The 14,259-nt window shown below is 40.7% G+C and overlaps 1 protein-coding gene across 4 annotated transcripts in view; it reads left to right on the top strand.

The window, feature by feature from the left end:
- The window catches only part of AFF2 (ALF transcription elongation factor 2), a 479,304-nt gene that overhangs the window by 445,497 nt on the left and 19,548 nt on the right, over window positions 1-14,259 (top strand). For all 4 annotated transcript variants that reach the window (XM_081043310.1, XM_081043308.1, XM_081043309.1 and 1 more), the window contains 3 exons: window positions 3,879-4,101; window positions 9,806-10,095; window positions 10,697-10,760. In XM_081043310.1, the coding sequence (XP_080899436.1) occupies window positions 3,879-4,101; window positions 9,806-10,095; window positions 10,697-10,760 (577 nt within the window). The remainder of the gene's footprint in view (window positions 1-3,878; window positions 4,102-9,805; window positions 10,096-10,696; window positions 10,761-14,259) is intronic.

The following is a 14,259-nucleotide window of genomic DNA, read 5'->3' as shown; positions in this document are numbered from 1 at the left end:
CTTGTCTCAGAGAAATGTTAGGTACAAAATGAGTTGCCCAGTCCAGTCCTGACAGCTCCCCTTGGTCACTGGTCTAACAAGGGTAGGCTGAGGAGTGGAACACGGGCTGCCAGGTTTCGGGTGACACCATGAGCTTCTTAGCAACATTTCTTTACTCCAACTCAGATTAATCACCCAAATCAGCCAACGTGAGCTCTTAGCACTAAATGAAGGATAAAAGTAAGTAAATGAATTAATGAAGGGCAGCATCAAGAGACACCTATCCCTTGAACCAGATCACCCGATCCCGGGCTACTTCCAGTTCTGATGGTGATTAAACAATTTCCCTGGAAAGCAACCCCTTGGCCTTGACAGGATGACCCAACTGCTGCTTCCTCTGTGGTGTCGTTACTTAACCTTAATATGAAGCTTGAGGACCAGGAGCTGCATCCTGGACTCCTTGGAGGCCAGGGGAATGACGCATTTGGGAAGGCCTGAGAGATGACCTATGTAGGAGTGGTCTTCCCCCAGGCAGTTCTCTGTTGGGGAAAGCCACCTAGGAATGGATTACGTAAATTCCAATCAGTTGCCATGTCTTCGCCCTTCTTCCTCTTTGTGGAAGGTGCCAGAGTCGGGCAGGAGGGCTCCTTGTCTCCTCTTCACTCAAACAGCCCCAGCTTTCCCTAGAGAAGTCCTGCCCTCTCTGTTTCTACCAAGCTTTGTGACCGAGTTCTTTCGTCTTATAAATATCACTTAACTAACAATCATGTCAGCTACTGGAACCATTCCGTCTGGATAATTATTGCCATAAATTCATTCAACATTAGCGATTACTTCCATCAAAGACCAGTTTTGGAGCCTATTAGCAGCCCAGAGCAGAGAGGCAATCTGGCTAACTGCTGCTAACAATTGATTTCACAGATTACTGTTTAATGTCAGTGATATGGCATCAATCTGCCACAGATAAGGTGTCACAAAGAAATTCTCAGCTTGTATTTGTTTGGATCCTTGTTGTTCTGAGATGAAAGGTAGGCAAAGAACAATTACCACTACATCCTTTCGATATCATAAGGTGATTTGGACCCTGGTCTGCCCATCTCCCTGAAGATCCATAGCTCTTTGTGAAGTAAGTGAAGTACATCTGTATGCCCTGGTATAACTTTGATCCAAAACATCCCTTCACATGCTTGGAATTCTCAGGAGTAGAAACTCATCCAGTAGAGCAAGCCAACCCTCTTCACCCTAGGGTGGGCCAGGCATGGGGGAAACATGCTTCTCCCCCAGTGGTCAAACGTGGTCATCCCACAACCCTCCTCCTATCCAAGGAGGAAGGACTAAAATGTCATCGCTGCGGTGGCAGTACCTCCCCAGTTCCCAGGCACTGACCAGTTCAGGCCATCTGAAGGCAAAAGGAAAAGGCAGGGGACAATGGGAAATCGTCACACCATCAGTGCCCGTTGCTAGTCTCCTTAAGTGACCCAGTGACCTGTCACTGTTCCCATTTCATGGAAGAGACCTGATCAAGTATTAAGTAAATGTCTAATCATTTGAGTTTGTCATGAAATGGTGTTTTTAACTCATGGTCATTACAGTCTTTCTGCTTTTGTACTAGGTAGGAAAGCAGTATTTAACGAGTAGCAGTTTTTGATCAGGGAATGCCTGAGTCAGTTTATCACGTTCATTCAATAAATCCAAGTCTGTGGAAAACTCTCTGGAGTTGAGGGAGAATGAAGCATGGACAGGCCTCTCAGAAGTCTTCTCCTTGGAACTACTCCTCAAGCTTTGCCTGCTCCGTTGTGCTTCATTGACCCTTCGAACTAAATCCTAAGAAATTTCTGAGACAACAGTCACTTTCCTAAATGAATATTCTAAACCTTACAAAGAACCCCACAGTAGACTATGACAGCTGGAGTTCCCCATCATCCAATAGAAGGGCCCGACTGTGTTCCTCCCCCTTCTTTAGACCTTGAACCATCAGCAATGCCTCTGAGGCACTGGGGATGGTGGTGATACACTTCTCTTGTCTGCTGTCCTCCTCTGGCCTACTACAACAGTTGCCAAAGGTAGCAAAAAACTATGTAGTAAGAAGCTGTAATGGTGACAGTGGTGTCTAGAAAATACTCCCTGCGTATCTTTCACTAGAGACGTCATTAAAGGTCCTATGGTTCCAGGTTACTACTAAACAGATGGAAAGAGGGCCGCGTGGCGGGTACACACTGCACAGAATGTCCTGTACTGTGTGCAATGTACTGTGTGCAATGGCAGATTGGAAAGCCTAGCATGATTATAGTAGCCAATGGCAAATCAGCTGCCTTTAGGAAGCAGCTCTTCCCCCTGCAGCCCCCACTGCCTTCCCAGGCAGCTCCAGTCATGGAGGAGTGGTCACAGCGAATGAACTATTCACCCCCTATAGGTGCCACAGCAACGCTGAGCATCTCGTTATATAAATTCCCCAAAGTCTGATGCCTTTGTAATGATGACACTTAGTACTGGCTGATGTGTGTGAAGCTTCCTCATAGACACAAATCTTAATCCATATGTTTACCATTATTTTAATCAGGTATCACAATATCTTAAAATGGTTCTACATGTCAAAGCAATTCTTAAAATCCATAAATCCATTGGCATATATTTCTAATTAATTTTAACCGATTGAGGTAATGGCAGCAACAGTTAAGATTTTGTTTTGATTTTTAAATTTTGTCAAATGACAAGAATCGACATAGGGCCATGTTATGAAACAAAACATGGATAAGATGACAAATATTATTACAATTGGCAGATTTAGGGAACACAGTGAAAGTGGAACAAGGAGACTGCATTGACTCCCACCATTTCAGGAAATCAAGCCACTTGAATGCTTGTTCATCTTTGATTTGTTGCTTTGAGATATTGTAAATCTATATTTCTAGACACTGACTGAAATTGACCAAGAGGAAAACATAAATTCTCGTTGACTTAATTTGCTATTGAAAATTGTAGTCAATAATCATGAAAAGTAAATGGCTGCACAGTACAATATCAGTTGTCTAAGAAAAGATTAAAATTCAAGTAATCTTCATTGATTAGTCTAAGACAGTAACTAAAATGAAAATCCATGACCCAATTACCATGTTAAGCAGCTAGTATAAGGTTTTAGTTGTTCTGTTTTATTTGAAGTCTCAGTCTATTTGATAGTGCCCATTTAATGGGCAGATAAATCAGTTTGAAAGCACAGGAGTACTTCTAAGACTGCATGTGTCTTGTGGCAATGTGACAAAATATTTTTCAAATGGACTTTAGTAAAATGGAGTACATCAGTACTTCAACACAACTTAAGGTCAGGGACTCATTATGTTTTAGCATTGGGGTAGAACATTTTGAACGTGCAATTTGCAATGTATCACAAACTTATTTAGTGTATTATTTATTTCTAAGTAACATATAAACATAGCATTTCTTAAGAATATATCCTTCCACTAATTGTTTATTGTGCCATTTGTTGTGTGATTGGGCAGTTAAGTCCTAGGGCCAAATAAGTAGGAACTATCCTTAAAAATGATCGGATTAAAATTTGCATTGGATTTTCCATAAAAATCTAATTAACTGTAATCTTGAAATGTTGCAAATATCACACCGTAGCACACTCCATTATACACTTATATTTATCATGGAGTTCTGCTTCAAAGATATGCGTTTATTCTTGGGTACATGTGTTTACATTTATCTATAGCTATATCTATAGAGAGAGTGAGCTCTCTATAGATATCTATGTCTATATGCATTTTATATATACTATTCATCGCAGATGAAGGACCATCAACTAAAATATTACTTCAGCTGAAAGTACAAGTATCATGGGAAAAATCAGAATAAAGAGAAACAAAATCTTATACACCCTACACTTTGTGTTTACACAGAAATAATTCATCCAGGAGAGCAAATAGAAGAAAAGAAGAAAGGCTGTTCCCTCCTCCACTTTCCCCACTGCCAGAGGATCCTCCACGCCGCAGACACATCAGTGGCAATAATGGTCCCTTCAGTCAAGACAGAAACATCCCTACGATTGGACAGGTCACCTCTGCCAAACCTAAGAGGAGTGAAGGCAAATTCTGTTCTACTTTCAAAGGGATATCTGTAAATGTAAGCATCTTAGAATAAATATTATGATCGTCCGGTAGAAACAAGTTGACCCAGCTTATCTAACTAGACTTGACAACAGGGAGATGTTTCAGGGGATGGGAGGAAAAAGCAGAGAGAAAATATAAGTGTGTGTTCACACAATTACGCAATCTCTCCAATACTGTGTTTCCCCAAAAATAAGACCTAGCCGGACCATGGTCTTATTTTCGGGGAAACATGGTATTTCAAATCTCAATTATTCTAATTTAGTATGAATTTTTAATTTCAGTCTTACTGCTCCATACAGGTTGTTATGCAGAAACTTGGGGCTATGGACATCCTTTAGTCCAATCCCTTCATATCTTGGGGCGGGGGGACACTTCCAAAATCCTGAGCACAGCACCTGGCACAAGGTAGGCACTGATCGTTTAGTGAAGGAAAGAACAAATGGATGTGATGGCATTGCCCAAGGTCACTGAACTGGGGCTGGAACTCCAAGTTACGACTTTCCACCACCAAGCTTAGCAGGTGTGAATTGTTTTACAAAATGGTGACTCAAAAAGATGGAATTTAAAAGGTGAATTTTTTGATAAAATCGCACAATTGTGGTTCTAAGCCCTACTAAATGATTATCTAGTCCTTTGGGCTTTCTACACTGGTACTCAATTGACATAGATAATGGAGGATTTGTATCACCTTTTCACATCCACACTCTAGATCTTGTCATTTGTCTCCGTGTAAGTAAGTAAGTGAACTGTGGAAACCATGAGCAATTAGTGTCACTAGTTCATATTAATGACAAATGTATCTGCCTTCCCCTGTAAATACATGCATATGCAGATATAGCATCTGTATGCGTCTAGTCTCCTTTAACTGTCTAAAGCAAATGAGTGAAAAGCAAATGAGTGAAACTCAATGAGTTTTCAAATGTCTGGTGCCAACCTGGTGGACCCTGAACCAAAAGTGTCCATTTAACACCCCATGGAAAGCCATGAAGCCTGTGCACTTTAAGGACCCTAATTTATAGTCCTCCATCATCTGAGATGACTGACAGGACATGAATACCTAGGTAAATTTCATCACTGATAAAAAGAAATTGCTTTATTATGAAGTTGTCGTTTTTCCATATGAAATTCATGTTTGTATGTGTTGTATGCACACACACATATTTGCATTCTCATTTAAAGATGCTGACTATAATGTTAGGAATTAAACCACCTATTCAAAACAGTAATTATAATATCAATCCTATTTTTCATACTGAATATAATTAATGTTATGTACTCCAACTGATATTCTCTTCTGTTGCAAGCATTTGGAGGGTATATGCCATATCTAGCCAATTCTCTTTGTACAGTGCCCAGTATATTGTCACAAATAATTAGGTGCTTAATATGGATTTTATTATGACAATGATAATGCTTATAAGAATCTGCAAAGTCATTTCCACAAGAGCTAAAAGCTACTGAGGAAACATGATAAATATGATTACAGTTGTACCCAGAAATCAATCAACTTTCTTAAGGAAATCACTTGGGTCCCCCATGATAAGACTGAGCACCCATTGCCTCTTCTTTGGACATCCTGCTTTCCATTAATGGCTTGTAATCTGGGAGATTTTGTAGTATATTATTGCCCTAGCCTGGGAGTTAAGAGAATTATTGACTCATAGGGATAGCACTGCAACAACTTTGCTCTGTGACCTTGGGCAAATTATGAAACCTCTCTGAGTTCATAAAATGAGTAGCTTTAACTAGGTGATCAATAAGACTTCCTCCAATTTGAAAAATGTCTTCAATTTTGTGCTCTCAGAGTATTCTCTCTTCCGTTTATGCATGAAGTCTTGTTTACTAACTCAATAGATAGGTGAGTGTGGACAGAGGACATGTTTAAATAACTTACATGATCATGGCTGAATGCAGCCATTTCCAGTCAGGTGTGCCAAGACTGAGATCAATGCCATGTGCATGGTGGGCGAGTTGTTTTAGGGTTCTTGTCATGTATCTTGACCGTAGTGCCAGTGGCACTGTCTTGGGCCGACTCCACTGGTCTGGGCCATCTGGCTATAGCAGTAGAAACATGAAGCTGGCATAGGAGTTTTAGAAGACTGATTTTTGTAATGTGTTTGGATTGAATAAAATCCATGATGATATTTAAACTCTTTTATTCATAGCCATCGTAACAATATTTGGACATGTAGCCTCTCAGTACATTTATCCCAGTGAGATCTTGGTGATAAGAATTTTTGATAATCAAAAAGTCCAGGATCAAATGGAAAAGATAGACTTTCAAGGCTACAAGAAATGTTCACATCTGGCTTTTATCTTTAAAGTGACCCTTTTGACTAGGTAGGCATGCATGCATTCAGCCTTACATGCCGGCACTGGGCTATTGAGCAGGGCAGATGGGGTCGGGATAGCAGTGTCATACATCAGAGATGGCACCAGTGCTCAAAAAGCTCTCCATGTAAGGTGAACAGTGAGAGATGTACTCAAAGAACTAGAATATAAAATATCCGGTAATTGGTGTCATACAGAAGGAATTGAGACAGACCCTTCAGATCTCTAAAAGGACCAAAGAGGATTAAGGTACTTCTGGTCATAGACATAAGACATTTTTCCTGGAGGAGAAGACATTTGTTGTGTTGGGTCTTAATTAAATGAGTAGAGTTTAGAAATGGAGGGAAGTAGTTAAACAAAATGTGGTATATCCATACAATGGAATATTATTTAGCCTTAAAAATGAAGGAAATTCTCATGTATGCTACAACATGGATGAAACTTGAGGACATTTTGATGAATGAAATAAGCCAGCCACAAAAAGAAATACTGTACGATTATACTTACATGTGGTAACTAGAGTAGTCAAATTCACAAAGACAGAAAGTAAAAAGGATAGTTACCAGGGACTGAGGAGATGGGGGGATGGGAAATTGTGTTTTTTGGGTTTTTTTTTTTTTAAATTGTTGTTTAATGGGGACAAAGTTTCAATTTTGCAAGATGATTGGTTAGACAATGTGAATATACATATCACTACTGAACTATACCCCTAAAAATGGTTCAGATGGTAAATTTGACGTTACATATATTTTACCATAATTTAAAAAATTTAAAGATTGAGTAAATTACCACATGGTAAAAAAGAAAGTAATGAACGGAAGGTTGTTTTCCAACCCCAAGGGTCTACACAAAGCAAAGCAGAAAAGTGAAGAAAGCAGAATGTGTTGTTTGGTGGTTCCATGGGAGGGAGTGGTGGCAGATGAGTCAGAAAGCTGAAGCCAAATCAGGGAGAACCTTTCATGCCAGCAAAGAAGCTCAGCCTTGGTTTGCATTTGGGTACAAGGGTGTGAAATGCATGGAGCCTTGTTTGGGAAGCTCAGGCTGGCAGGCAGCAGGTTGAAAGTGGAACAGAAAAGCTAGCTTGGGTTTGGGATTTGACCAGGAGGCTGTTTGATAGTCTGTGTTGGAACCCATGAGGGCCTGCTCTTTGAGGCTTCAGAAGAGAAAGGGGCAGATTTTAGAGGCATTGGGTGATACAATAAACAGGATTTTGTAATTGTTTGGAGAGGAAGAATGAAAGATGAAATAGAGCCGTGGTTTTCAAAAAGAGTTTTAGGAGCATTATCATTTTCTGAAATGCAATCATTTACAGAACTTCAATAATATAAAGTCGATTAAAGCAGAGCAGTTCAGAAGGCAAGGTGGAAAGTGCACCAGGTCTGATCTCTAGGCCCAGGCATGGCCACAGCACACTTACTGACATGGAGAAATCCAGCCTTGGTGACAGAAAAGACCATCTTGTCATTCACAGAAAGAGGGAACTGGTTTGGTTATCCATTTGGTTTCAGACAAATTGAGATGCTAATGGGCCATCTTGGTGGAAGTATCCAGAGGTGGTCACTGTAGGTCTGGAGCTTTGGAGAAAGGGTAAGATTGAGGTTCCATTCGGGAGTTAACTGCTTGTTATCAAATCTGTGATAACACATACAGGATTGTCAAATCCTGTCAAGGTCAAGAAAGAAGAGAGCTGGGGAATGAACCTTGGGGGATACCAACCTTAGGTAGCTACCAACTCAAAAGAACAGAAAGAGGAAGAGACACCATGACAACTATGGTCACATATGCAAGAGTCGGTATCATCCCACTGTTGCCAAGTGGGGAGTACAGAGTCTGCCATGTGAACACAGCAGGTGGTCTCAGGACACATACTGTCAGATACTTACAAATCTTACCACCTACTTTCTTCATCTGGATCCCATTATTTCTATGGCAATGCCAGCTCAGAGTGAAACTCAGAAGTCTCTTACCCATTTGATTTTTGACCTGATCGAAATAAGCTTTCACCATCTCAAGACTTCAAAATGAGGAGGCTTTCATGTGGCATTCAGTTAGCTAGGAATCAGTCAAGCTCCTCACGTGAACAAAACGGCAGCTTGGGCCTTGGTCCCAGGGTAATGACTATTGAAGGACAGTACCTGGTTTGCTGGTATTTTGCTACACTGGATCTGGTATTTTGCAGAGTGACCTGAATACCATATTTTGCCATGTATTATGCGCTCACATGTATAATGTGCACCCATGTTTTTGGCCCAAACTTTGAGGGAAAAATCATTTGTTTTAATTTTTTAATTCAAATTTTAATTTGTTTACATTTAGGTACTAGTGTTTTGTATTATAAAGGAATTTTAGCATTTATTTTTAATGTATTATGGTGCAAGAAATTTTATGTAACAAATAATTACAAAACACAAGAACAGAGACAAGGTGCAAGAAATTTTATGTACCGGTCACAAATTTATGATATTTACGCATCATAGAAGGCCAAGAATCTTCGTCGTTGCAAGTTCGTTGTAAGTTCAATAAAATGATGATTGTATTCCAGAGTATTATTTTGCATACAGATATCATTATTGATTTCTAGAGTCACACTTTTAACTCATAAGCATAAATAAAAAAATTAAAAACACATATAGATACGGAATTAAAACTACCCATGTATAATGTGCATCCTTATTTTTTTTTAATTAAATTTATTGGGGTGACAATTGTTAGTAAATTTACATAGATTTCAGGTGTACAATTCTGTATTACATCATCTATAAATCCCATTGTGTGTTCACCACCCAGAGTCAGTTCTCCTTCCATCACCATATATTTGATCCCCCTTACCCTCATCACCCACCCCCCACCCCCTCAAATGAGAAAAAAAAACTCATAGACACAGACAGTAATTTAGTGGTTACCAGAGTGCATCCTTATTTTTCCCTCACAAATTTGAGTAAAAAATGTACTCATTATACACTGCAAAATATGGTACTTACCCTAGTGAAAAGTTCTGGGCTGGTTCCTTATCAAAAATATGCTCATCAGGGTTATCTCTCTTCCTCTCCTTCTCCCTGTCAGTCCCTCCCTTTCCCATTCCTCCCATCTCCCTTCACAGCCTCTGCCAGATTTAAACCTTTGTCAGTGGCTGTCTTCAGGGATGATGGGGCTATGTAATCACAGTGCCTGACTAGCTTGGTGTTTGGTGTTATCATAGAACAAAATCTGGTGATTCAGAGTTCATAAAATATACCAGGGTCACCTATTTGTCGTCAAACTCTGTCCATTGTTTTTTTTTTTTCCCTTGCCTTGTTTCCTAATGTGCTCAACATTTGAAGCATTTATGAAAAGATGTTCTAAAAATCTGGACCTAATGGAAGTTATTTGTCCTCCTTTCTTCCCAGGAGGGAGACACTCCAAAAAAGACAGCCTCTGCCACCATCACTGTCACCAACACTGCTGTTGCCACTGTCACTGCTACTGCCATTGTCACCGCCACTGTTACGGCCACTGCCACGACTACTGCCACAGCTACTACCACAACCACTACCACTACCATTTCCACCATCACCTCTACCATCACTACTAGTCTCATGGATAGCAGTCATCTGGAGAAGACGTCCTGGGCAGCCCTGCCCCTTCTGTCCAGCACCACCACCAATGTCCGGAGACCCAAGCTCACTTTTGATGACTCGTATGTTGTCCCCAGGTTATCATGGACCCAGTTTGGGAATGGTGACTAGGGGGCGGGGACAGTATGACTTTTCGAGCACCGTGCATGTGTCACCCAAAATAAGACCTCAGCAGCTGCTCCTATAGCCTTAAAAGTATATCCCTCTGTCCCACGCATTCCTGTCCTCACCAAGAAACATCTTCGGCCCATTTTAATTGTGGGTCTCTGTTGCTATTTCCAAAGGCAGGTGCTCAATTCTAGGTGCTCAATTCTGGGTCCTCCTTTCTTATCCATGTCCTGAGAACTGTGTGCCAACAAAGAGGTTTACAGCTTGGTTTTGTTTGATCTCTTTGGATAACTGGAATGATTGGGGTTGGAGGATGTAGTTATTTATCCCAATGGGCCATGATGCACTTCAGATTTCATTTACAGAATTATTTCAAGGTTAGTTCTTATATGAATGATATCATTCATCTGCCCTTCTCAAGGCATTGTATAGGAATGGATTTATAGCAAAAAAAAAAGAAAAAAAGAAAAAAAGAAAAAACTTTTGGCTATTCAGTTTTTAATGAAAAGATGAACCATTGGTTTTTTTCTGACAGAGCTCATTTTGTCTGTTTAGGGTTCACAACGCTGATTATTACATGCAAGAGGCCAAGAAGCTGAAGCACAAAGCTGATGCACTGGTAGGTTTCCTTCCTTCATTGCTTTGCTCTCATTAAAGTATTATACTTTCAAGGAAAACAAAGAAGGCACTTTACAAACAATTCAAGCTTTCTCATGGCTGTTCTGACATAGGGAGATTGGATCTGGTTAATTCCTTAGCACTGTAATTTCCAGAGTTCTTTGGATTGTGTTACCCTGCCATTACATGTATTCATTTTCACACGATTCTTTCCCTTGCCCCAACTTCAGAAACTAAATGGCACATACTGTTGTCATTGCCCTTCAGGTAAATTTGAAATGACTTTTGAAACTGTCCTGGAGAATGTTGGAGCTTTCATTGGGTCTGGTAAACCAGAAACTAGTGTAGGCACAGAGAGGGTTGTTGAGAGCTGGTTAAGTAGCCTCAAAAACTGGTCTTGCAAAACTCAAGTCTAGAAAAAACTCAGCTCCTTATTGCATTTGATTATGTGTTTCCAGAGTGAGGCCCGTAGCCAGGCTAGGACCCTGCACAGAGAGAGGAAGTTCTGTCATCTGGATATCCTGGATATCCCAAGACATCGGCCCTTCTTCCTCCAAGGGTTTTGGCCACCTAGAACAAGGATGAGCTCAGCATGTTGAGTTGTTTGCCTTGATTGATCCTTCTAACAAGGGGTCTCAACCATGTGTTATAATCACCTGAGGAGCTTTAAAATAACCCTGATGCCCAGGCTACACCGTGCACAAACAGAATCAGGATTTCTGAGACTGGGACCCAGGTATTAAAGCTTCCTAGGTGATTCCCAAGTATAGCCAAGATTGAGAACCACTGCTCTAGAGAAGACCCAAAATTCAGGCTCCTCACCTTTGACTAAACCCCATCACAATTAGAGGCATCAGTTCAACCTAATTGTGTTAAAAAAAAATCACCCTCCATCATTGCATTGTGTCAGCCAGGATTTAGCTGTCCCGTAGTCCTGTAGTGTTTCACACTGGGAGGGCTGTAATGAAGTACTGTAACAGTCTCTGCTATGATTTGTGGGTGGCCAACGTCAACTTCCCATGGCCCTAGCATTGGCCACTTCCCTACTTTCTGTCATTTTCCCACTGTGGTCCAGATTGCCCGCTATTGTCTGTAGCTAACCTTTCTGTGGTGTGAACTGTCCCTTGGAAACACTTGTTCCCTACTCCTGCAGACAAAATTGCCAAGGCAGGCCGGGCACCAGCTTCACTAGATGCTGGGAAGACTGCGCCTGTGACCACTGTATACGTGGTGAGAGATTTAAATGTCATCAGGGCAGCAGTCCTGCTGGATTGAACACCAAAGGTTTTTTTGTTTGTTTTGTTTTTTAAATTGTATTGGGTAACAGTGTTTTTTCCAGGACCCATCAGTTCCACGTCAAGTTGTTGTCCTTCAATCTTAGTTGTACAGGGGGCAGCTCAGCTCCAAGTCCAGTCGCCACTTTCACTCTTTAGTGGCAGGGGGGCACAGCCCACCATCCCATGCAGAAATTGAACTGGCAACTTTGTTGTTAAGAGCTCGCGCTCTAACCAACTGAGCCATCCTGCCACCCACCGGCGGCTCAGTGGCAGCTCAGCTCCAAGTCGTTGTCTTCAATCTAGTTGTGGAGGGCACAGCTCACTGTCCCCTGTGGGAATGGAACCGGCAACCTTGTTAAGGGCTCTGGAGTTTGCCCTCTGTCAATCAGGGCAAGCTGGTCCATGAGCTGGTGTAGACTGGGGCACATGTGGTACCATGTAGGTGAAAAGTTAAACGAACTGAGAAACATCAAAGCCACAGAGATACATTGATATGATTTGAATCCATATCACTCTCTGCCTTCTAGGATGTGGCGATGAGTCCCCCCAAACCACTTTTGGTCTAATCCATTTAGGGAATTCATTTTCATTTGTGGAGATTCTGCCCACGTGGGGGCAAAAATTGGTTCTTGGAAGTAGGGTGACAAAGTGTTAGATATTTCAATGGTGTGTAACCCTCTAAAAGGCCGCAGTACATAAAGATATCAGGGTATTGTTGTTAGTAAAATTTCACTGGGGGTGGGTGAGAAAAAATATCTGAAAAAAAGTCCTATCGTGGGGTGGTGATAATGGGGAAAAGGTTGAGAAACATTCATTTAGAGAAAGACATCATTTAGAGAAATAAATTTAAGCCCAGGAAGGGGGTATGACCTGACCACTAATCGGCACTCTGGCCATGAAATTTTCTCTCTGGACTTGTTTCTCCTTTCAGAAATTATGTTGTAAGGCAAGAGAAGAAGCAGATAGTTTGCATATACATAGGTTTTCATAAAACCACTTTGAACTTGGTTGAAACAGATATTTTTCCACAATAGCTTACTGAAAAGAAACCACAGAATTCCTGCAGTACATAAAAGCTGAAGAACATTTATTGTAAAAAAAAAAAAGTCATTTACAGCAAGAGATTCTGCAGGACCTGTAACTCATCATTTTATAGTTGTACTTAATCCTTTGCTAGAGACAGCCACTCTGCCATTTTGAGAATTGAAGCCTTCACAGTTGCATAGAAAATATTTTGGTAAAAGATATACAAAGAAAATTAAAATAGCTAAATCTGCATTATACTGGTTCTTTTACATAAAGTTCTACATTAGTAGAATTCTTATATCCAGCTATCAAAAAATGAAAATGTTAAATACTGTTATAAAATACTCACCATAAAAGTGTCATATATAATATTCATTACACATAAAAAAGAAATCAGTATGTCTAAGTCACTTTAATCGTGACCGTTATCAAGACTAAAACCTTTTGCAATAAAATTTTACTAAACTAAAATATTTAGTAGTGCTATATTTTTTGACTTTTGACACACTATGTCAGACTATCATTTACAATGAAAGTGATGTGATTATTGTCAACAGTCTCACTATAGCTTCACATCTTTCATGACAATAGCATCAGTTTGTTACTCTTCTCCTGGGGCTGGGGTTGATATGCTCACAGAGTGCCAAGCAAAGACCATGTGTGTTAGTTGTCCGCGAGGCTTACAAAAAGAAGAGTTTCATTCCAAGCTCTGCCTATAGGACACTACAACGGCCCGTCTAGTAAACTTAGTGAATAAAAACTATTCAAGGCAGTGATTTGGATTCCAGTCCACCAAAAAGATAATAACAATAATACCACAAATACATGGTAAGACCACCACACATGACACTTTAGCTGCAGCTTTCTTTTCTCAACCAGCCTCAGTGTGATGACAGTAGAACCTTAAATCAGTCATATTATTGTCAATACAAATTCATACATTGTCCCGTGTCTATATCAGGCCTTCTCAACCTTGGCACTGTCAGGCTGGGCAATTCTCCCACCCCTATTGTGGGGGCTGCCCTGTGCGTTGCCGGATATCTATTTAGAAGCATCTCTGGCCTCTGCCCGCTAGATGGCCCGTGGCCCTAGTGACAACTAACCAAAACCATCTCCGGACACTGCCAAATGTTCCCTGGGGGAGAGGTGCAAATTCGGTCTGGTTTGAGAACCCCTCATTCATATGAAGACGAAAAG

This window comes from Rhinolophus hipposideros (genome assembly GCF_964194185.1).
Source record: "Rhinolophus hipposideros genome assembly, chromosome: X".
Taxonomy (NCBI): domain Eukaryota; kingdom Metazoa; phylum Chordata; class Mammalia; order Chiroptera; family Rhinolophidae; genus Rhinolophus; species Rhinolophus hipposideros.
This window is presented reverse-complemented; position numbering and strand designations above follow the sequence as displayed.